The 24479-nt window shown below is 42.4% G+C and overlaps 1 protein-coding gene across 2 annotated transcripts in view; it reads right to left on the reverse strand.

The window, feature by feature from the left end:
• The window catches only part of EDC4 (enhancer of mRNA decapping 4), a 928397-nt gene that overhangs the window by 531083 nt on the left and 372835 nt on the right, over positions 1–24479 (reverse strand). The window contains exons 19-22 of one of the 2 annotated variants that reach the window (XM_069740124.1): positions 5570–5722; positions 1023–1059; positions 879–894; positions 717–758 (exon numbers count right to left, since the gene is read on the reverse strand). In XM_069740124.1, the coding sequence (XP_069596225.1) occupies positions 717–758; positions 879–894; positions 1023–1059; positions 5570–5722 (248 nt within the window). Of the gene's footprint in view, positions 1–716; positions 895–1022; positions 1060–5569; positions 5723–24479 lie in introns of both variants that reach the window. The other variant, XM_069740123.1, reaches the window with a different exon arrangement.

Consider the following 24479-nt stretch of genomic DNA (forward strand, 5'->3'; position numbering starts at 1 on the left):
AGAAGGCTGAGCTTAAGGGAGGAAGTACGCAGCAATACGCAGGGCTGCTGAATGCAAGTGTGAACCCAGTCAAAAATGTTTGTGAAAAAAGTTAAATGTTATTTTCTTCCAATATTCCAAAAAATACTGTGAAGCATGTGAAGTGTTAAACAAGCTTCTTGAATATGGCTTTAAGCAACTTGAGCGGTGCAGATTTTAGAATGGTGTCTCTTTTGGGTATTTTCTATCATATAGACCGCTCAAAGTCAGTTCAAATGTGAGGCGGTCCCTGAAAAAAATGGTTTTGTAAATTTTGTTGGAAAAATGAGATATTGATGATAATCTTTTAAACGTTGTAACTTTTCTAACAAAAAAAAAAAGATTCAAAAACTGTGTTGATGTAAAATAGTCATGTTATTTGGAATTGTGATTTATTAACTATTTTGTGTGCTATCTCTCTGATTTAAGGGCATAAGTATCAAAAGTTTGAAAAATACAAAATTCTTGCCATCTTTTCCATTTTTTTTTCAGAAAAAAACTTAAGTAATATTGAAGAAACTTTACCACTATCATGAAGTACAATATGTCACTAACATACAATCTCAATCAGTGGGATGCGTTGAAGCATTCCAGAGTTATTACCTCATGGTCAGAATTGTAAAAATTGCTCTTGTCATGAACGTGCAAGCCACCACGGGGGATAAACAGGTTAAAAAAGTAATGCACAGAAAGGATACGTTCTTGTTGCTGCTGAGCATCCATCACATGTTCTATTCGGCCTACGATAGAATTTTGAGCAGAATTCAAATGATCAGTGATTCTCTGCATCAGCTCCATCTGGTTTTGACGAAGCTCTGAAAGTTCTTTTTGCTGAATGTACAAAAAAGACATCAGCTCACCATGTTCGAAGTATGTCTGAAAGAATTATATAAAAACTGCAATAAAATTTCTCATTCACATTTTAAATGTAATCTTTTTTAATTTAATTTTTGCTGTAATTTATTCACTATGTATATTTTCAAAATTTGTTTCTATACACTTACTTGGCTTTCAGGTATTTTTGGAGACAATGGCAAGTCACTGGAAAAATAAAGACAAGAGTATTTATAAGAATTCGTTCTGCTTCTTAAATAGTCTATTTGAGACTATAACATTGATGAAAGACATCAATATGAAAGTCTACACTTCCATTATGAAGTTTACAGACACGTACCTTAAGTAATAGTATACATTAAAAAAAAACAATTAAATGCCTTTTATCAATTTAACATTGATCTTATTTACCGTACATTTTTATGCGGATAAGGTCTTTAGTTTTATCAGACTGGCAGCACATTGTGAGCAGGAAGTGAGCTGCTGAAAACATTATACTCTGTGTGCATGGAACTACACTTGACATGTCCAATAGACTTTTTTTCCATGAATAAGTTATTACCACATTGGAGCATTTAACATTTTTTGTAATTTTTAATAAACAAAAAAAAAAATAATGCTGCTTGTTCCAGTAAATATCTAGTGCCAACTGAAAGGGATCCTGTCACCCCCAAAATCGAACATGAGCTAAGCCCACCGGCATCAGGGGCTTATCTACGGCATTCTGTAATGCTGTAGATAAGCCCCCGATGTATCCTGAAAGATGAGAAAAAGAGGTTAGATTATACTCACCCAGGGGCGGTCCCACTGCGATGGGCGTTGCGGTCCGGGGCCTCCCTTCTTCATAGAATGATGTCCTCTTCTGTTCTTCACACTGCGGCTCTGACGCAGGCGTACTTTGTCTGCTCTGTTGAGGGCAGAGCAAAGTACTGCAATGCGCAGACGCCGGGGAAGGTCAGAGAGGCTAGAGCATAAACACCACAACCTTCATCTGACTCAGTTACCTAATAAAATAGCGCTTGCTAGATTAATTTTGTTTGACTGTCTCTAGAAACAGAAAAGGCGAAACATTGTCAAAATGCAACTGCAAAGGTAGCCTAAAACAGTAATTCTCCATTTGTCCTTTCTTGTTATCTAATGGAGATTAAAACCAAGGAAGGAATTGTTGGTACTTATTAGAATTTTGCAATTTGTAAACATTTAATGCTTCTTTTAATACACAAGGTAGATCGTATTTGTTAACTGTGAAGGAAATGATAAATGGTTACCTGATTATTTAAAAAATATAAAAAAAATTGTGACATGCATTTGTATTCATATATAATAAACTTTGGCACGCAACTTTGTATGCTGAAAATTTTTTATTTTGGCAGCCACTTGTACAGACGTTTCGGTCAATACAATGACCTTCTTCAGTATGCTGCAATGAATATTATTGTACAATATATAATGTTCTAATAGGCAATTCAGTATCACAATGGACATAGCGGTCAGAGCACATACAGTGATCTGACAATAACCCAAAATAATAGAACGAGCTCTGAGACGTGGGAACTCTGCAGACCGCAATCCCTAATCCTCTCCAAACAACACTAGAGGCAGCCGTGGATTGCGCCTAACTCTGCCTATGCAACTCGGCACAGCCTGAGAAACTAACTAGCCTGAAGATAGAAAATAAGCCTACCTTGCCTCAGAGAAATACCCCAAAGGAAAAGGCAGCCCCCCACATATAATGACTGTGAGTTAAGATGAAAAGACAAACGTAGGAATGAAATAGATTCAGCAAAGTGAGGCCCGACTTTCTTAACAGAGCGAGGATAGGAAAGATGACTTTGCGGTCTACACAAAACCCTAAAGAAAACCACGCAAAGGGGGCAAAAAGACCCTCCGTACCGAACTAACGGCACGGAGGTACACCCTTTGCGTCCCAGAGCTTCCAGCAAAACAAATAGACAAGCTGGACAGAAAAAATAGCAAACAAATAGCAAAGAAGAACTTAGCTATGCAGAGCAGCAGGCCACAGGAATGATCCAGGGAAAAACAAGTCCAACACTGGAACATTGACAGGAAGCATGGATCCAAGCATTAGGTGGAGTTAAGTAGAGAAGCACCTAACGACCTCACCAGATCACCTGAGGGAGGAAACTCAGAAGCCGCAGTACCACTTTCCTCCACAAACGGAAGCTCCCAGAGAGAATCAGCCGAAGTACCACTTGTGACCACAGGAGGGAGCTCTGCCACAGAATTCCCAACAATATAATCCATGTCCATGATGTATGGTTTACATGATACAATTTAAACTAATACAACAACATCATCGTGCACTCATAGTGAGGGATGGGAAACGGAAAGAAAAATTGACAAAAAGAAAAAAGAAAAAGAGAGTACTGGAAAACAGGTCATACCTTGGTACTAATGAACGAACGTATGTGTGGCTCAAAATCTTAGAGGGGTACTACTTTGGATCCCAATAAAGATGATGGTAGGTCATAATAGGGATAAGAAACTATAATACGGTATGTTTATGAGAAGGTGAGAAAATATAGACTGATTTATAAGGTGTTGTGGAATAAGGATATTACATAAAATCCTGATGGTGGCTTAGGAAGGGATATCCTATATAGTAGGAGAAGTAGATCTGTATATAGACGAATAGAATATATTAAGGAAAGCCATATATGATAGAATTAATGGAGGAGAGATCAATATACATACCCTAGATAATCTTAATTAGTGGTAAGACCCGTATAGTGGACCAGTCCATGTCTGGTTTTAAAAGGTATGTTATAATGCGTTACAACATATGGCTAAAGTACCCCTTAATTAGTTATCAGATTCCATGTGTGTCTCTTACCCAGGGTGGGCTGCGTTAGTGTCTGGATAGAACGCGGTGTCCGCCGCTTGTTCCGAGGTGGTTAGGTTATGATACGTCTGTACAAGTGGCTGCCAAAATAAAAAATTTTCAGCATACAAAGTTGAGTGCCAAAGTTTATTATATATATTCTCTGGTGTGGGAACCTGCTTTGAGCACCAATTCAGCTGTGCCACGCTATACCTTAATATATGCATTTGTATTCAGCTCCCTGTAGTCTGACACCCCTACAAAAAATCCTAAAAGACCAGTTTCCCCCAGAATTCACATGATTAGTAACTTGAATCAGCTCAGGTGTAATTTATTCTCAGTATAAGTACAGCTGTTCTGTGAAGGTCTCAGAAGTTTGTTTGAGAACATTAGCAGAATGAAAAACAAAAGGAACACATCAGACAGGTCAGGGATAAAGTTGTGGAGAAGATTAAATAAGGGCTAGGTTATAAAAAATAAAAAAAAGCCCAAACTCTAAACATCTTTAGGAGCAAGCCATCAAAAAAAAAAAATGGAAGGCATATGGAATAACTGCAAAGCTACCAAGTTATGGCTGTCCACCTTAACGGACATCCCTAGCAAGGAGAGCACAAATTCAAGAAGCAGCCAAGAGGCCCATAGTCACTCTGGAGGAGCTGCAAAGATCCTCAGCTCAGGTGATAGAGTTTGTCTACAGTACAACTATTAGTTATTTACACAACAAATATGGCATTTATGGAAGAGTAGCAAGAAGAAAGCCATTTTGTAAAGCTATTCCTAAGAAATCCAGTTTGTAGTTTGCAATAAATTACTACAACTACAACTTTCAGGGCGAAATGCAAAACTATGTGTGGCAGAAAACTAACACTGCACATCACTCTGAATGCACAATCCCATTCAACAGTGTTGGTGGCAGTATCATACTGTGGAGATGCATTTCTTCAGCAGGGAAAGAGGAGTTAGTCAGAGTTGAAGAGAAGATGGATGTAGGAAAATACAGAGCAATCCTTGAGGAAAACCTGTTAAGGGGATGCAAAAGACTAGAGAGACTGGGTCACAGGTTCACCTTCCACCTGGACAATGTTCCTAAAAATACTTTGAAAGGTATAATAGAATGGTTTACATCTAAGCATATTCATGTAAAGACCCAGTCACAGTCAAAACTTAAATCCCATTGAGAATCTGTGACAAGAGGTGAAAATTGCTGTTCACATACGCCTTCATCCAATCTCACCAATCTGGAGTTGGCAAAAAAGAGTAGGTAAAAATTTCAGCCTCTAGATGTGCAAAGCTGGTAGAGTTATAATGCAAAATACGTGCAGCAGTAATTTCAGCAAAAGGTGGTCTTACAAAGTATGGACTTAGGGGGGGTGGGGGTGGAAAGCCGCGGAGAAAGGGAGTGGGGGAGGAATACAAATGTCACAATTTTCAGATTTATATTTTTAAAATATAATTATTCATATAATTCATTAATCATTTCCATTTCACTTCACAAACATTTGCTACTTTGTGATGGTATATCACAAACTCCTCAAAAAAAAAAATATATATATATGTTTGTGAGTGTAACATAGAAAAATGTGAAAAAATTCACAAGGTATGAATACTTTTTCAAGAAACGTTATGGTTGCTTTCAACAGGTGTGTGAAAACTAATGCTTCCTCGAGCAAGCGTTTCACCCATGGATCAATTGCAATTCTAAAAATTTAAAAGTAGAAAAATGTTGCATTATACAAATAGGGTTTTTCAGTCCCAAGATATAACATTTGGACTGAACATTTAATATTTTCAGAGTGATGCACAATCATTATAGCCATAATTACTGTATATTACATCCCAACTTGAAGTAGCAACAAAAAAATTTAACTGACATACATGTCATCTTTCATGGACTTTGCATACGGTTTGGGGGAAGAGCGTGGTGATTCTTGGGTGTTCCAGTCATTTGCAAGTAATCGTGGACTCAGTCCCTTTCCTCCTAAACTACTTTTAGCAGGTGCAAATGTGGTCACTTCATCATCGCGGTTACTGAAAAATAAAAGTATTGCATTTGTTAAAGAAATCATTAAATCAATCTAAGGTGACATTCATACATCCATGTGTCAAGTATGAGGACTTAACTATTAAAAAAGAAAAAACAAAAAAACATTCGGCTGCCACCATGGTTGGAGGAAAAGTTTCTTCCAGATGAAGAATGGCAAAAAAAAAAATGAAAGCGGTCACGTTTACGGCAGGCTACACTGTGGAAATCCCGCAGTGAAGCCCGCCTAAACGTCTCAGCTTCGATTTTTGCCATCTTTCATTTTATACGGTAATGATTTTAGATATCTTCCTCTAATCCTAGTGGGTTTTTTTTAAGGCACCTTGTACTGCTTGGCAGTGGCAAATTTAGGTTGATAAACTTGTTAGTTTATAAAAATATTTGCAATTTTTTTTAATAAACAAACTAGATGTTAGAAAAAACAGAATATTCCTCTAATATGATTTTAGATGACGAATAAGTTGCCTAGATGCTCCAAATCCAGTTTAACCCCTTCATGACCAGGGCTGTGGAGTCGGTAGGCTAAATCTCCGACTGCAACTCCCTCATACATGGCTCATGTTTAAGTGATAAATTTACTGTAGTAAAATGGTAACATCAGGCTTTTAATCATTATCATGATCCAATAATCAAGCCATTTAGATAGAACATAAAATATTTTTAATTGACTACAACTTTATATCACCAAGCGGTACAAAGACCACAAAAAAAGAAAGAGTATAATCCTTAAATCAATTTTTTATTATACATGTAACAAATTGACAAATCAATTGAACAAATCAATAAACAAATAATAAAACAGACACTACTGGAAACCACAATAAACAGGGAGCTCTGAAACCAGCATGCCAAATGCCCAAATGGATGTTAATGCTCAATACCTCAGACTCAAACAATGTGCAAATAAGCATATATATCTGTGCAAATAGATAGAAAAAATATAGCAGCATTCGTAATAGTTTTGAAAAGTGCCAAGTGCATCAAGTCCAACGCGGACCCTCCTTAAGAATGCATACATATATAAATAGCAAGAGGTGAGCTATACTTACAAGAATAATTAGACCGGCATAAGGCTGATGACAGGAGATCCCCGCCGCCCCACCGCCGACTACAGCTTTAGAACAAAAAACTTTTCATGTTTACAATTTATTATACACTATGCAGTAAGAGTAAAAAAAAAAAAAAGTTTTCAGCAAAAACTTACTGAATAAAATTTGTGCAGTCTATGAATTTGTTAAGAGAAATAGTATCAGCTCCAACAGATCCTCCTTTATAGATTACCTCAAATCTGACCTAATTATATTAAGGCTGGAGAACAACATCTCTGAACTAACTTGGGTTGGTGGCAAAGCAGTAACAACATGGGCAACATCTCTAACAATTTCAGGCTATAAAGGAATTGCCTCCTGCACAGTCAGCTTTGATGGAGGACTGAACTCTTCTACTTCTTTGAGAGCAAGTGAAAAACTTTGCTGAAATATGGTCAATCTGTTTTCCATGGGGATCCAAGAAGTATCGTTTCTCCTTGCGGAGAGTGACATGATAAGCATGTCGAAGTGAGGAGACTTAAAGCCGCAATGCTCAGACGCCTCTTAATCAGTCAAACCAGATCTCTTCTGTGAGTGTAATTTCTGCAGTACTGGGACCTCTGATTCTGCTAGTCTTAGTTTCTGTATTCAGTTGGCTTCTGCAGCCTTTTCTGTGTTTTCTATTTGGAGGTGACGAGTTTTTGCACCCAGTACTTAGATTTTTCAGTGACCCCCTTCCCACTATCTATAGGTCTTCGCTTGAGATTAACCTAGGATCGTCGGTGGGTCTATTCGCAAGGAATGGGTCGCCCACTCCATCGTAGGGTATCAGCCTAGTCATAGTGCAGGGTCAGTTTTCCCCCTTCTACCCTAGTTCTGTGTTGCAGTTCCGTAAGTTTGTCCAGCCTGAAAAAAAAAATCCCTCCCGGATTTCTGCAATATGAACAGCGTTTAAGATCTTGCTCAACGCCGCCCGCTAGCACGTAATTGCCCTGGAATCCACTCTGAAGAACTTAAGGTGAGTTTGTCTGATTGTTTTCTGATAAACGGTAGGAATATTATTCATTTAAAAATGCTTTTTTTACTTTATTTTCGGCTTAGACCCAGGTATTCAGGGGCTGAATTACAGCGTGAGGGGATTATTATGTCAGTATTGCGAGGTGAGCCGCTAGTTTGTGCATTTTCATTGTGTCCAGATGACCCTTGTTTGATGTCAGTAAAAGCGTTTTTTCTGCTATGGGGGTATTATATGATGATCTGATTGGGTCACTAAAGCAGAGGCAGAAATCAGACGGCTGAAACAGGGTTCAGGTGACGCTGAGAGGTTTTGTACCCAGTTTAAACGATGGTCTGCAGAAGTCAGCTGGAATGATCCACCACTCAAGAGTCAGTTTTTAGCAGGTTTCAATGACAGGTTTAAAGATTAACTCACTGCATATCCTACACCTCCTACGCTTGAGGCTGCTATGCAGTTAGCTATGTGGGCGGATAGAAGATTGAGAGGTCGAGAGAATGAGAAGGTTTCAATTTTGCTGCATCCAGTCTCTCAGGAGAGCCCCGTTGACTGTGGGGAAGCGATGCAACTTGGGGAAATGTCCTCTCGTTCCCAGGAAAGGGAGAGCGGGTTCTCGGAGGGGCTATGCCTTTATTGTGGTAAGGATGACCATTTTATTAAGCAATGTGAAGGATGCATAAGCAAGGAATAGAGAGAAAAAAAAAAAAAAAGGTCAATCCGAGTAAGGCTACTTTCACACTAGCGTCATTCACTGCATGTCGCAATGCGTCGTTTAGGAGAAAAAACGTATCCTGCAAAATTGCTTGCAGGATGTGTCTTTTCTCCATTGACTAACATTAGCGACGCATTGTGACGTTTTGCCACACGTCGCAATCGTCGGGCGACGGTTGCGTCGTGTTGTGGCGGACCATCGGCAGCAAAAAACGTTACATGTAACGTTTTTTGTTACGCTGTGTCCGCCATTTCCGGCCGCGCATGCGCAGCCGGAACTCCGCCACCAACTCCCTGCAACTCACAATGGGGCAGTGGATGCGCTGAAAAAATGCATCCGCTGCCCCCGTTGTGTGGCGCTTGCACAGTATGCGTCGGTATGTCGGACCGACGCAGCGCGACGGCCCCGTACCGACGCTAGTGTGCAAGTAGCCTAACCCTCCCGTTCGCAATGCATTTTTATGGTCCACAGGAGTTTCTTTTTCTGGTACTTCTATCGTGGTCATTCAATTGATTTTAAAGTGATTGTGGACTGTGGTTCTGCACTTAATTTGATTGATCAACAATTTTTAGCCAAGTATAAGATGGATTTTGTACCTTTAACATGCCCTTTTCCTGTATTGGCGATTGATAACATTTCTCTTGTGTATGGGAGCGTTTCTCAAAAGGTCACCGAGTTTCCACTCTGTGAATATGGAACACCAAGGATCTTTAGATTTGTTTGTACTTGATAAATTGCCTTTTCCAGTTGTCATGGGGTTACCCTGTTTAAAAATGCACAATACCTTACTGGACTGGTCGTCAAGTACAATAAGATCCTGGGGCCAGGAGTGTTATGGGAAATGTTGTGATGTACACATTGCTGCTGTTGTGAAAAATGAGCTACCTGAAGCCATTCAGGAATTCTGGAAAGCATTTTCAGAAGTGGAGTCACAAGCTCTACCACCTCAGAGAGATTATGATTGCGCTAGTGAGTTGGTTCCAGGTGATACTCTCCCTAAGAATCGTTCATTTAATCTCATGATTCCCGAGAGGGAGGCCTTAAAGGAATACTTACAGACTAGTCTTGCTGCACGTCATATAAGACCCTCTAAGTCCCCTGTGGCTCTGGGATTCTTTTTTTGTAAAAAAAAAAATAAGATGGGGTCTTAGGTTGTGTCCAGATTTCAGGGAGATTAATAAGATCACTGTGCACAATCCTTAAACCTTACCAATAATTACGGATTTGTTTAACCAATTAGCTGGAGCCAAGTGGTTCTCTGAGATCGATCTCCATGGGGCATATAATTTGCTCCGTGTAAAAGAAAGCGATGAGTGGCAGACAGCCTTTAATACCCCAGAAGGTCATTTTGAGTGTCTAGCAATACCTTTCGGCCTTACAAATGCTCTGGCGTTCTTTCAAAAATTAATTAACGACATACTGAGGCTGTTAATCGGTAGGATTGTTACTGTTTATTTGGATGATATTTTGATCTACTCGCCCGATCTGGAGTCACATTGGCGAGGTTCTGCAGATTCTGAGAGAAAACACACTCTTTGCTAAACTGGAGAAATGCGAGATTGCAGTACAGAAAATGAGATTTTTGGGGGGGTACTTTGTTTCCAGTGATGGTTTTGAGATGGAACCGGTGAAGGTTCAAGCAGTATTGGAGTATCCTAGACCTGAATGCTTGAAGTAGATTCAGAGATTCTTGGGGTTTGCCAATTATTATAGAAAATTCATACAGAATTTTTCTGTTAAAACCCTTACTGATCTTACTAAGGAGGGTTCCAATACTGTCCAATGGTCCCGAGGCTGTTAGGCTAGGTTCACATTGCTTTCAGTGTCTCCGTTTAACGGACTACGTTACACTGCAGCATAACGCGGTGTAACGTAGTTCGTTAATGGCGCCATTGAATGCAATGTCTGATGCATCGCTAGCGCAAGCCCACAATGAGCGTGCGCTAGCGATGCGTCCGACATTGAGTGACGGACCCGAGAGGCGGGCTGCAGCGTTTTCGGGTCCGTCACCGCCAGCGCAGATGGAGCTAGCAGATGCTCCATCTGCGCTAGTGCTGTGCAAACTCGGCACTTGCGTCAGCGCAGTCCGTTTAACGTATGCATTGAACGGACTGCACTAACGCAATGTGAACCTAGCCTTAAGGCTTTAGAACATCTCAAGGAGAGGTTTAACTCTGCTCCTGTTTTGATCCAGACAGATGAGACTTTCTGGTAGAGGTGGATGCCTCATCAGTAGGAGTGGGGGCAGTTATTCTTCATGTGACAGATGATGGGGTGCATCCCTGTGCGTTCTTTTCTAAGAAATTTTCGGAGGCGGAGCTCAACTACGATGTTGGGAACCGAGAATTGCTGGCTATTAAGCTTGCGTTTGAGCATTAGCGACATTTTTTGGAGGGAGCTAGACATCCTATACAAGTCTTTACTAATCACAAGCATCTGATCTATCTGGACGTTTGAATGTCTGTCAAGCTAGGTGGGCATTGTTTTTTGCCCAGTTCTATTTCTCCGTGACATATATCCCTGGGATAAAGAATGTTAAAGCTGATGCTTTGTCTCGAAGTTTCTCCTCAGCAGTTAATAATGAAAAGGAGGAATCTATTCTGCAGAGAGGGGTGGTGGCAGCATTAGGTTCAGAATGGGAAAACAGCATTCTTAAAGCCCAGGATGCATAACCAACTAACACTCCGCATGGGAAATTATTTGTGCCTAAAACCCTGAGAGCTTTGTTTACAGAATGTCATGAGTCTGATTTGGCGGGTAATCCAGGGATTGCCGAAACAAGAAAGTCGATCGGTCGGAGTTTTTGGTGGCCAGGGTGGCTAAGAGAAATTGTCAAGTGGGTGCATCAGTGTACCGTGTGTGCTAGGTCTAAGGCTTCTCATGCTCCAGCGGTAGGGTTGCTTTGCCCGTTAGAGGTTCCTAGTTCTCCATGGACGCATCCTGACCTGACGGTCTGAGGGTTTTTCTGTCTTCCGGGTTGTTGTGGTACGGTTTAGTAAGATGAGTCATCTGGTCCTGTTGAATAAATTACCCTGCGCTAAGACACTTGTCAGGGCATTTGTGAAAGAGATTAATAGACTTCATGGTGTTCCCACGGACATTGTCTCCTATAGGGAAACACAGTTTTTGGCGTGCCTTTTGTGAGACTTAGGCTACTTTCACATTAGCGTCGTACTCGGCCCGCCGCAGTGCGTCGGGCCGACGTACCGATGCATACTGTGTAAGAGTAGACAACCAAAAAAACACAATATCCTAAAAAATACTTTATTAATAATATTTAAAATTTGTAATAGAGAAAAATATACTTACCGTATATACTCGAGTATAAGCCGACCCGAGTATAAGCCGACCCCCCTAATTTTGCCACAAAAAACTGGGAAAACTTATTGACTCGAGTATAAGCCTAGGGTGGAAATGCAGCATTTACCGGTGAATTTCAAAAATAAAAATAGATCATTATTTCCCCATAGCTGTGCCATATAGTGCTCTACCCTATTCATATTTCCCCATAGCTGTGCCCCATATAGTGCTCTGCACCGTTCACTGTGCCCCCTAGCTGTGCCATATACAGTGCTCTGCACCGTTCACTGTGCCCCATAGCTGTGCCATATACGGTGCTCTGCACCGTTCATTGTGCCCCCTAGCTGTGCCTTATACGGTGCTCTGCACCGTTCATTGTGCCCCCTAGCTGTGCCTTATACGGTGCTCTGCACCGTTCATTGTGCCCCCTAGCTGTGCCTTATACGGTGCTCTGCACCGTTCACTGTGCCCCATTGCTGTGCCTTATACGGTGCTCTGCACCGTTCATTGTGCCCCATTGCTGTGCCATATACGGTGCTCTGCACCGTTCATTGTGCCCCCTAGCTGTGCCTTATACGGTGCTCTGCACCGTTCATTGTGCCCCATTGCTGTGCCATATACGGTGCTCTGCACCGTTCACTGTGCCCCATTGCTGTGCCTTATACGGTGCTCTGCACCGTTCACTGTGCCCCATAGATGTGCCATATACGGTGCTCTGCACCGTTCATTGTGCCCCCTAGCTGTGCCTTATACGGTGCTCTGCACCGTTCGCTGTGCCCCCTAGCTGTGCCTTATACGGTGCTCTGCACCGTTCACTGTGCCCCCTAGCTGTGCCATATACGGTGCTCTGCACCGTTCATTGTGCCCCCTAGCTGTGCCTTATACGGTGCTCTGCACCGTTCACTGTGCCCCCTAGCTGTGCCTTATACGGTGCTCTGCACCGTTCATTGTGCCCCCTAGCTGTGCCTTATACGGTGCTCTGCACCGTTCACTGTGCCCCATAGATGCTCCATATTAATCTGTGCTGCCGCTGCTACTGCTGCAATAAAAAAAAAAAACACATACTCACCTCCCTTGATTGCAGCTCCCGGCGTCTCGTTCCGGCGCCTCCATCTTCCCGGCGTCTCTGCTCTGACTGATCAGGCAGAGGGCGCCGCGCACACTATATGCGTCATCGCGCCCTCTGCCTGATCAGTCAGAGAGCGCAGACGCCGGGAAGATGGAGGCGCCGGCCGGGAAGATGGATCGGCGCCCGGCGGCTGGAACGAGGACAGGTGAATATAACATACTCACCTAGTCCTGGCGATCCTCGCGCTGTCCCCTCCTGTGTTCGGCGCTGCAGCTTCTTTCTCTATCAGCGGTCACCGGCACCGCTGATTAGAGAAATGAATAAGCGGCTCCGCCCCTATGGGAGGTGGAGCCGCTTATTCATTTCTCTAATGAGCGGTCCCACGTGACCGCTGAAGAGAGGAAGAAGCTGCAGCGCCGAAGCCCGTGGGACGGCAGGGACAGCGCGAGGATCGCTGGGACCAGGTAAGTATACCTCAGCGCCCTCAGCCCCTCACCTGCCGACCCCACCGCTACCGTGACTCGAGTATAAGCCGAGGGGGGCACTTTCAGCCCTAAAATTTGGGCTGAAAATCTCGGCTTATACTCGAGTATATACGGTAAATGTATGCTACCAACATCAACCACCTGGGTTCGGGTAAGGTAGGAAAAAATGCAGGAAGTAGTAACAAATGTATTCCTGAAGCAGTCCCTGTTAGGTGGCCCTAGAGCAGTATTCCCCAAGTCCGGTCCTCAAGAGCCACCAACAGGTCATGTTTTGAGGATTTCCTTAGAATTCCACAGGTGATTGAATGCTTGCTTGTCCAGGTGATGCAATTATCACCTGTGCAATACTAAGGAAATCCTCAAAACATGACCTGTTGGTGGCTCTTGAGGACCGGACTTGGGGAACACTGCCCTAGAGTATCTTACACCTACCTAACAGCGGAGGTTGGCACCCTAAATAGCGATGTGGCGCCCCCGCTCCACGTCGACTGTCCCTTCTTGCCCTAACTGGGCCCTAAAACTACCCACGCCCAGGAGCCCCACAGACATACACACAAATTGACCAAAAAGGTCACACTAACCAAAAACGTGAAAAAAAGTGTAAAAAAGTGAAAAAAGTGTAACAAAACCTACTAAAAACCGCAGCAAAAGAATAGTGCTGCGTAAAAGTCCACTAAATTACATGTACCCCAAGGCTATGTCAGCCAAACTGGTATATATATTGCTCGAAAAAATAAATAGTAATACACAAGCAACAATCAAAAACCAGAGTTATGGGGTACAGTAGAGCACCAATATCCTGTGCTCATAAATGCTTCAGAGGTCATAAAAAATAAGAACCCCTAGTATTTATACTCATATGTCACTATCTTTGTTAGTACATGACCTACATGTCATAAGCGGCAGACCTATACCTAGGACCCATACAAGAGGTAAATTCCTAGACTAAGTGTCTAAGATCCGAAAATAGCAGATATATCAGCTCACTCAAAAGGTGTTCATACGTTTAGATGATATATAAATGTACATCCTAGATACCATATGAATTCAGCATAAGATGTCAAATATAAAAAATAAAAAATAAGCAAAATATTCAACAAAAAAGAAGAAAAAATAATCAAACACAAGTGAAAAAATGAACACTATGCCAGGTATCACATATAGTGTCTCTCATTTAGACTGGGCCAATATGTAAGCGAGCCCAATATAGCTGAGGCCAATCCCTCAATACCTTCTCTTTTATAAATGCTATACTAGATCAAATACGAGCCCTTTTGTCTGGGAGATGTCTGGTGTCGCATATGATGTCTCTCATTTAGATTGGGCCAATATATGAAAAAGCCCAGCACACCTGAGGCCAATCCCTCATTCTTTTCATATAGGTAAATGCTATACTCCATCGTATGAGAGCTTATTTAAATGGGTGATATATGAATTTACACCCTAGGTACCATACAAGCTCAGCATCAGATATAGAAACTAAAAAATAAATAAAATATAAAACTAGACAAGAAAAGATAATCAAAAACAAATGAAAACATGTCTGCTATATCAGGTATCACGTATGGCGTCTCTCATTTTAATTGGGCCTATGCATATAGGAGCCCAAGACGCCTGAGGCCAATCCCTCATTACTTTCTTATAAATAAGTGCTAAGTTCGGTCTGCCATGACTGAAAAAATAGAAAAACTTATCTGAGTATGTGACGTAGTTCGTCCCATCTCGCCATCCCTACGCGTTTCGCCCCTTCCCAGTATAGGGGCTCATCAGGGGATAAATTAGGGTGTAGCAGCAATGGCTCAGGAAGTAGATAATGGCGTGCGGAGGTAACCACGCTATACTTAATGGCTCCCAGTACCGTAATGTTTAGAGACAGCTGTCTTCTATGCAAACTAGGTGGCGACCTTCAAGGGTGTCAGCGCCGCTCTTAGATACTTAACGTGCGATTATTATGCACTGTGGGGCTAAATCCCTCCCCACCGTCACATGACCATCCCGGAACTCCCGGATAGAGTGAAACGCAAGCTGCGTGTCACCAGTATCGACATGCGCAGTGATCACGCTGCTTCAACGTATTCATTATACATATGAGGCTGAACGCTCACCCACCATTTCTTGAACTTCAAGCGTTCCTAGGGGGGGGGGGGGTTGGGGCGCAAATGCATATCGCTGGTGCGCAGTGCCAGCGCTACTTGAACGCACTTCTTGTGCACGCTCCCGCCTCCTCATCACGTGCCTTTCAGCGTTCCCGGAGTAGTGGAGTGCAGATGCGTGTCAGCCGGCGCTGACATGCGCACTACTAGTCTTATGACAGCCTACCCCTCGGCTCGCTGTCATTCTCGTATATAAGGTCATAGAAATTACTGGCTCATATTTTCTGGACATACGTAATGAGGGCTAATTAGCACCAAGTCCATACAGGTATAATATAGCCCTATGATGCATTTGTACCATATTTAATAGTATTCCGTATAGTATAATCATTTACGTACCTAAAAAGACACCAAGCTTTTCCTATAGATAAATGCTATGCCCAGTCCCATGAGACCTTATTTTTATGGGTGATATAAAAAATTTTTATTTTTTTTTTTACACCCTAGAAAGACACCAGGCTATCTCATGTACTTTACAGCCATTACATGTGTGTACCTCCACACGCACCACTGTATTCTGTGTAACATGTTCTTTACCGGAGGGCATCAATGCCCACACTCGGAGGTTATTTAACCTCCATTGATGAAGGTACCACTGCAGGGAAAAGAATAGCCTACAGTATCTTTAGACTTCGCAGTCAGTCAAGAAAGATGGACTAAAAGGATTATCTACCGAAATTAAAATCCTTCACACGAGCAGTCTTAAATGAAGCAGGTATTCTAGTTGGTTGTCTAATTCTAGTGATATGGCAGGGTTTCTATCGGGATCCTTGAATACGAGCAGTTGGTTGGATGAGGCTAGGGAAGTGTTTTTTGAGACAGAAGGAGATACGGGCCCACCTGGAAGCCCAATCTAAAAACGCTATTTTCGGACCTTCAAAACACCTATAAAGAGAATATAAAATCTTGGTGGGAGATTCAATCCTTGGACAATTACATTAAGCAGGGTATTGTTCCACGCGGCTTACGAATCAATATCACTCCAGCCCAGAGAGTTAGGTCTGATAGACTGTTAGAAAAGTGGGAAAAAGAATCCATCGCTTCTTCCTTAAAATTTATGCAAATTCTTCTAGAGGAAGAAAAAGGGACTTTTGAAGTCTCGTCAAAAAAATTAAGAGAACAAATTGATGAGATTCTTAAACATAAAACAGTGGGGGATTTTGAAAGTAAGGAAGAAAATCTTAAAGTAGCGGTAGATAAATATAAAGCTGCCCTTAAAGAAAGGAAACACAAAAAATTCCTTAGAGACCTCACTGAGTTTAAAGAAAAGAGGGCTTATCTGTTTACTGACACAAATACCGGTAACGGCAGATCATCTACTAGGGCCGATATCTCTTCTTCAGACGTAGAGACATCTGACTCTGATTTTCAGCCGAGAGACGCGTTTAGACCCTATAGACGGTTTAAGGCCAAAAATAAAAGGGGTAATTCTGCAAGATGGCGAGGGCCAGTACGTGGGGAAACAAATATGCCGCCCTCTTCTGGTACTTCCTCTGCAGTTCCGTCTTTTTTAGAGAATCGAGATATAAGATACTATCTGAGGGGACGAACAGTGACGCATTAATGATGGGTGGTACCTCTGATATCATTACGAGATGCCACATGAACGGCGAAGGGAAGAATGATATCATTAACCTATCCAATCACATCTTGACAGAACCCGAGAAAACTATCTTACAGGCGGGGCTCTCTTTTGTTCCCACAACCAGCTTTGATCCCTTTACATGGGTCAAGGATATAAACCTATTCCTGAGGAAACTAAGGTGGAAAAAGTTTTTTGCAAACAGTGATCGGAATAAGTGTCAACAGCTTGGCATCCTGCCAGAGGATTATGAAGATGTATGCCTTTTGGCTGACCTGGCAGAAGAGGGGGATAGAAATCCGGGAGAAGGTCCTTCTACCGACTTTAAACGGAGAAGCACAAGAATGCCGCCCCCTTGTGATCATGGAATTATTGATGCTTTTGAAAAGCTGGTTGTGGATGAAATAAAGAGAATCAACCCTAAACACAGGTCAACTAACCCCAATATATCCAACGAAGAGAAGGCTGCGTTACAATGCCTTCAGTCCGATGTCTCTTTGATCATAAAGCCATCGGACAAAGGGGGAAATACCGTCCTGATGAATAGGGTAGAGTATGTCAAGATGTGCATGGACATTTTGGCCGATGAGACGACATATGAGGTGATACGTCGTGACCCATCCCCAGAGTATAGAAAAAGTCTAAATGACATTTTAACCAGAGCCCTGGAAGCCCACCTGATCTCAAAAAACGAACTGAATTTCCTTTTACCTAAAAGCCCTGTCATTGCGACATTTTATGCCATTCCAAAGATCCATAAGGGGTATCCCCCGCTTAAAGGTAGGCCAATAGTGTCGGGGATAGACGCTCTGGGACAAAACAGTAGCGTCTACCTCGACCAGGTGTTGAGGCCATTTGTTGTAGCTCTGCCGTCATATACGAGAGACACAACTGATCTATTGACCAAATTGGATGGGGTCTCTGTGGAAGCAGGGACAACACTTATCTCAATAGATGTGGAGGCCCTGTACTCAAGAATTCATCATGAGGCGGGCCTTAAGGCAGTTCAATATTTTCTGAATACACGAGGTAACCATCTGGCTCCACATAATGATTTTGTGATGACTTTGCTTGAGTATGTTTTGTGTCATAATTTTTTCCTTTTTAATGGGAAGTTCTACCACCAGCTCAGGGGCACCGCTATGGGTAGCCCCTGTGCGCCCACCTACGCGAATTTGCTCCTGGGCTGGTGGGAGGACACGGTGGTCTTTGGGGACGGGGATGCCGTCTGGGGACCCCATATACAATTTTGGGGTCGTTACATAGACGACATCCTCGTCCTCTGGACTGGGGACATACCTACCTTCCATTCTTTTATGGAATCTCTAAATGATAACCAACTAGGCCTCAGGTTTACGTATGAGGTTGGAGGAAGAGAGATTTCATTCCTCGATGTGAAACTGTCCATTGAAGAAAATGGGTCAATAAAAACCACCCTCTTTCGCAAGCCGACGGCGGCCAATGGCCTGCTAAGGTGGGAGAATTATCACCCGACCCCACTTAAACGAGGGATACCAAAAGGACAGTTTCTAAGACTGAGGAGAAACTGTTCCGAAAATGGAGATTATCATAACAAAGCAAGAGACCTGAAAAAAAGATTCACGGATCATGGATATCCTAGGGCATTACTTGAGGAAGCTAATCAATATGCTAAAACCATGGACAGGACAACACTGCTTCATCCCCGCAAAAAGGGGAATGAGACCCCCAAAACAAGACTAATTGGTATCTTTGATGATCAGCAAGAAAGGGTTATGGGCATATTAAGGAAACACTGGGGGATTTTGAGAACAGACCCAGATCTTAATAGATGGATCTCCCCCTATCCATCTGTCACCTATAGGAAGGGTAGGTCCATTAGAGACATGGTGGTCAATAGCCACTATAATCCACCAAAAACGAAAGAGACATGGTTGGTGAATAGATCTGTGGGGACCTTCAGATGTGGTCACTGTAGCTTCTGTAACTACATTGTACCATCTACTACGTTCCAGAGCTCGGTGACAAAAAGGATATATAAAAACAGACAATTTGGTAACTGTAAAACGGAGGGTGTCGTCTATGTCTGTACGTGCTCTTGCCCGATGGACTACGTAGGAAAAACAAAACGACAGCTGCGGGTCAGAATGGGCGAGCACCTAGGAGACATAAGACATAGGCGAGATTCTCCATTGGCCAGACATGTTAATTCTGTGCATAATGGGGATATTGATTGTATCTCGTTCAAAATCATTGAGGTAGTATACCCCTCTATCAGACAGGGCGACTGGGATAATAAGATCCTCCAGCGAGAATGTAGATGGATCTTTTGGCTGGAGAGCATGAGCCCTCGTGGGCTCAATGAACAACTGACATATACCTGCTTCATTTAAGACTGCTCGTGTGAAGGATTTTAATTTCGGTAGATAATCCTTTTAGTCCATCTTTCTTGACTGACTGCGAAGTCTAAAGATACTGTAGGCTATTCTTTTCCCTGCAGTGGTACCTTCATCAATGGAGGTTAAATAACCTCCGAGTGTGGGCATTGATGCCCTCCGGTAAAGAACATGTTACACAGAATACAGTGGTGTGTGTGGAGGTACACACATGTAATGGCTGTAAAGTACATGAGATAGCCTGGTGTCTTTCTAGGGTGTAAAAAAAAAAAAAAATTTATATCACCCACAAAAATAAGGTCTCATGGGACTGGGCATAGCATTTATCTATAGGAAAAGCTTGGTGTCTTTTTAGGTACGTAAATGATTATACTATACGGAATACTATTAAATATGGTACAAATAGCGTAATGCATCATAGGGCTATATTATACCTGTATGGACTTGGTGCTAATTAGCCCTCATTACGTATGTCCAGAAAATATGAGCCAGTAATTTCTATGACCTTATATACGAGAATGACAGCGAGCCGAGGGGTAGGCTGTCATAAGACTAGTAGTGCGCATGTCAGCGCCGGCTGACACGCATCTGCGCTCCACTACTCCGGGAACGCTGAAAGGCACGTGATGAGGAGGCGGGAGCGTGCACAAGAAGTGCGTTCAAGTAGCGCTGGCACTGCGCACCAGCGATATGCATTTGCGCCCCAACCCCTCCCCCCCTAGGAACGCTTGAAGTTCAAGAAATGGTGGGTGGGCGTTCAGCCTCATATGTATAATGAATACGTTGAAGCAGCGTGATCACTGCGCATGTCGATACTGGTGACACGCAGCTTGCGTTTCACTCTATCCGGGAGTTCCGGGATGGTCATGTGACGGTGGGGAGGGATTTAGCCCCACAGTGCATAATAATCGCACGTTAAGTATCTAAGAGCGGCGCTGACACCCTTGAAGGTCGCCACCTAGTTTGCATAGAAGACAGCTGTCTCTAAACATTACGGTACTGGGAGCCATTAAGTATAGCGTGGTTACCTCCGCACGCCATTATCTACTTCCTGAGCCATTGCTGCTACACCCTAATTTATCCCCTGATGAGCCCCTATACTGGGAAGGGGCGAAACGCGTAGGGATGGCGAGATGGGACGAACTATGTCACATACTCAGATAAGTTTTTCTATTTTTTCAGTCATGGCAGACCGAACTTAGCACTTATTTATAAGAAAGTAATGAGGGATTGGCCTCAGGCGTCTTGGGCTCCTATATGCATAGGCACAATTAAAATGAGAGACGCCATACGTGATACCTGATATAGCAGACATGTTTTCATTTGTTTTTGATTATCTTTTCTTGTCTAGTTTTATATTTTATTTATTTTTTAGTTTCTATATCTGATGCTGAGCTTGTATGGTACCTAGGGTGTAAATTCATATATCACCCATTTAAATCAGCTCTCATACGACGGAGTATAGCATTTACCTATATGAAAAGAATGAGGGATTGGCCTCAGGTGTGCTGGGCTTTTTCATATATTGGCCCAATCTAAATGAGAGACATCATATGCGACACCAGACATCTCCCAGACAAAAGGGCTCGTATTTGATCTAGTATAGCATTTATAAAAGAGAAGGTATTGAGGGATTGGCCTCAGCTATATTGGGCTCGCTTACATATTGGCCCAGTCTAAATGAGAGACACTATATGTGATACCTGGCATAGTGTTCATTTTTTCATTTGTGTTTGATTATTTTTTCTTCTTTTTTGTTGAATATTTTGCTTATTTTTTATTTTTTATATTTGACATCTTATGCTGAATTCATATGGTATCTAGGATGTACATTTATATATCATCTAAACGTATGAACACCTTTTGAGTGAGCTGATATATCTGCTATTTTCGTATCTTAGACACTTAGTCTAGGAATTTACCTCTTGTATGGGTCCTAGGTATAGGTCTGCCGCTTATGACATGTAGGTCATGTACTAACAAAGATAGTGACATATGAGTATAAATACTAGGGGTTCTTATTTTTTATGACCTCTGAAGCATTTATGAGCACAGGATATTGGTGCTCTACTGTACCCCATAACTCTGGTTTTTGATTGTTGCTTGTGTATTACTATTTATTTTTTCGAGCAATATATATACCAGTTTGGCTGACATAGCCTTGGGGTACATGTAATTTAGTGGACTTTTACGCAGCACTATTCTTTTGCTGCGGTTTTTAGTAGGTTTTGATACACTTTTTTCACTTTTTTTTCACGTTTTTGGTTAGTGTGACCTTTTTGGTCAATTTGTGTGTATGTCTGTGGAGCTCCTGGGCGTGGGTAGTTTTAGGGCCCAGTTAGGGCAAGAAGGGACAGTCGACGTGGAGCGGGGGCGCCACATCGCTATTTAGGGTGCCAACCTCCGCTGTTAGGTAGGTGTAAGATACTCTAGGGCCACCTAACAGGGACTGCTTCAGGAATACATTTGTTACTACTTCCTGCATTTTTTCCTACCTTACCCGAACCCAGGTGGTTGATGTTGGTAGCATACATTTAAGTATATTTTTCTCTATTACAAATATTAGATATTATTAATAAAGTATTTTTTAGGATATCGTGTTTTTTTGGTTGTCTAATCTAAATATATCCTTATAGTATTCTAGTTGGTTGTCTAATACTGTGGAAGAGCCACACAAAGGGGCAGCGGATGTATTTTTCCAGCGCATCCACTGCCCCATTGTGAGTTGCGGGGAGGTGGGGGCGGAGTTCACACGATGCTCAAAAAACATTGCAAGCAACGTTTTTTTTGTTCGGACGGTCCGCCACAGCAAGACGCAACCGTTGCACGATGGTTGCGACGAGTGGCAATGCGTCGCTAATACATGCCTATGGAGAAAAAACGCATCCTAAAGACAACTTTGCAGGATGCGTTTTTTTCTGCAAAATGACGCATAGCGACGTGCAGTGCACGACGCTAGTGTGAAAGTAGCCTTAAGGTTCATTTGTCATATTCGTCGGGTTATCATCCGGAGTCCAATGGACAGACCGAGAGGAAGAAGCTGGACGTTGAGCAGTTTTTGAGATGTTTTGTAGCGGACAATCAGGAGATGTGGTCGGAAAATCTACCATTAGCTGAGTTTGGTCTCAATAATAAGCTGAGGAGAGTTTTTCTGGAAATTTGGGAACGGTTTGGACCAGTATGCGCCATAATCTTAAACAGGCTAATAGGAAGTCTAAGAAATATGTTGACAAGAGAAGAAGGGAGGCGAGATTTGTTGTTGGGGACATGGTTTGGTTGTTCTCTAGGAATCTGCATTAGAAGATCCCTTCTAAAAAGTTGGGGTTTAAGTTTGTAGGACCCTTCAAAGTGGTTCAGATTGTCAACTCGGCAGCGGTGAGATTAGGCATTCCTTCACCCTGGAAAATGAATTCAGTTTTACATGTATCTTTGCGAAAGAAAGATTACATGCCAGATAAGATGGATATGTCCCCTGCTCCTCCAATTGATGAGGACTGTGAGTTTGAAACTTCACGCATTCTTGATTCCAAGAGGCACAGAGGAGGGTTACATTATATTGTATCCTGGAAGGGTTTCGGCCCCGAGGACAATTCCTGGGAGAAAGCTGTGGAAGTCTCAGCCTCAATGTTAACTAGGGCTTTTCACAGGCGATTCCCTAATAAGGCCCGGCCTAAAGGATCCAGGGGATCCTCTTTAAAGGGGAGGTACTGTTAGAAGCTGTTTAGTTTGTGACTATCCACCATTTTCTTGTGGTGTTCTGGCTGCTGGTCTTTTTCCCTGGTGCTGGGTTTGTCTTGGGTCAGGTGTTTGCATCACTCTTTATTAACCAGCAACTGCCTCCCATTCCTTGCTAGAAAACAGTGTTAATCTGCTAGAGGTCTGGCTTGGTGCTTTGTCTTCTGTGAGTGTAATTTCTGCAGTACTGGGACCTCGCGTTCTGCTAGTCTTAGTTTCTGTTTTCAGTTGGTTTCTGCAGCCTTCTCTGTGTTTTCTATTAGGAGGTGACCCGGTTTTGTACCCAGTACTTTGATCTTTTAGGGACCCCCTTCCCCCTATCTATGGGTCTTCGCTTGAGATTAACCTAGGATCGTCAGTGGGTCTATTCGCAAGCAATGGGTTGCCCACTCTATCATAGGGTACCAGCCTAGTTGTAGTGCAGGGTCAGTTTTCCCCCTTCTACCCTAGTTCTGTGTTGCAGTTCAGTAACAGCCAGCTGCAACGTGTGCACAACACAGCACATGTGATGAATAGGAAAAAGGTGTGAAGCAGCTTCAACAAGATCATCTAACTGTAAAGAATCATTTTGCTGTTCTTCTGTAGTAATATGTTTGTTCCTCCGTTGTGGCATTCCATCTCCAACATACTGAATGTGAACTGTTCTTCTAGTTGATGTTCACCTTCATTATTCTCACCCATCAGTTTAATTGTACTTATGTTTGCAGCATTATCAGTTACAATAGCAAGAACCTGTTTTTTTTTAGTTCATAATCTTGCAGAATGTTTTCTACTAAGCTGTGGAGAAACTGGCTGCTGTCATGAGCTTTAGTATATTTTACAGCCAGCGTCTCAGCAACAATTTTTTTTTTCTTGTCACAAACATATCGAACATTGATTGCTAAATAGTTCACTCTGACGTGTACAGGCATCCATTTTAAGAAACACAAAGTGTCTCGAGTCTTTTTAAGATCTTCCTTTTGGTTAAGGGCTTCTTCAATCACTAATTTTCTAATACTTTCTCTTTCAAGAGAAACCCCAAGTTTGTAGGCCATTTCTCCATTAAGAGCTGTAAAAGCTGATCGTGCAAATAAGGATAATGGTATACTGTCCTTCACAACAAGCTCGATAGCTGTCTTTTAAAGGGAACCTGTCACCCCGTTTTTTGAGATTGAGCTATAAATACTGTTAAATAGGGCCTGCGCTGTGTGTTCCTATAGTGTATGTAGTGTACCCCGATTCCCCACCTATGCTGAGAAATAACTTACCAAAGTCGCCGTTTTCGCCTGTCAATCAGGCTGGTCAGGTCGG

This window comes from Ranitomeya imitator, chromosome 9 (assembly GCF_032444005.1).
Source record: "Ranitomeya imitator isolate aRanImi1 chromosome 9, aRanImi1.pri, whole genome shotgun sequence".
Lineage (NCBI taxonomy): Eukaryota > Metazoa > Chordata > Amphibia > Anura > Dendrobatidae > Ranitomeya > Ranitomeya imitator.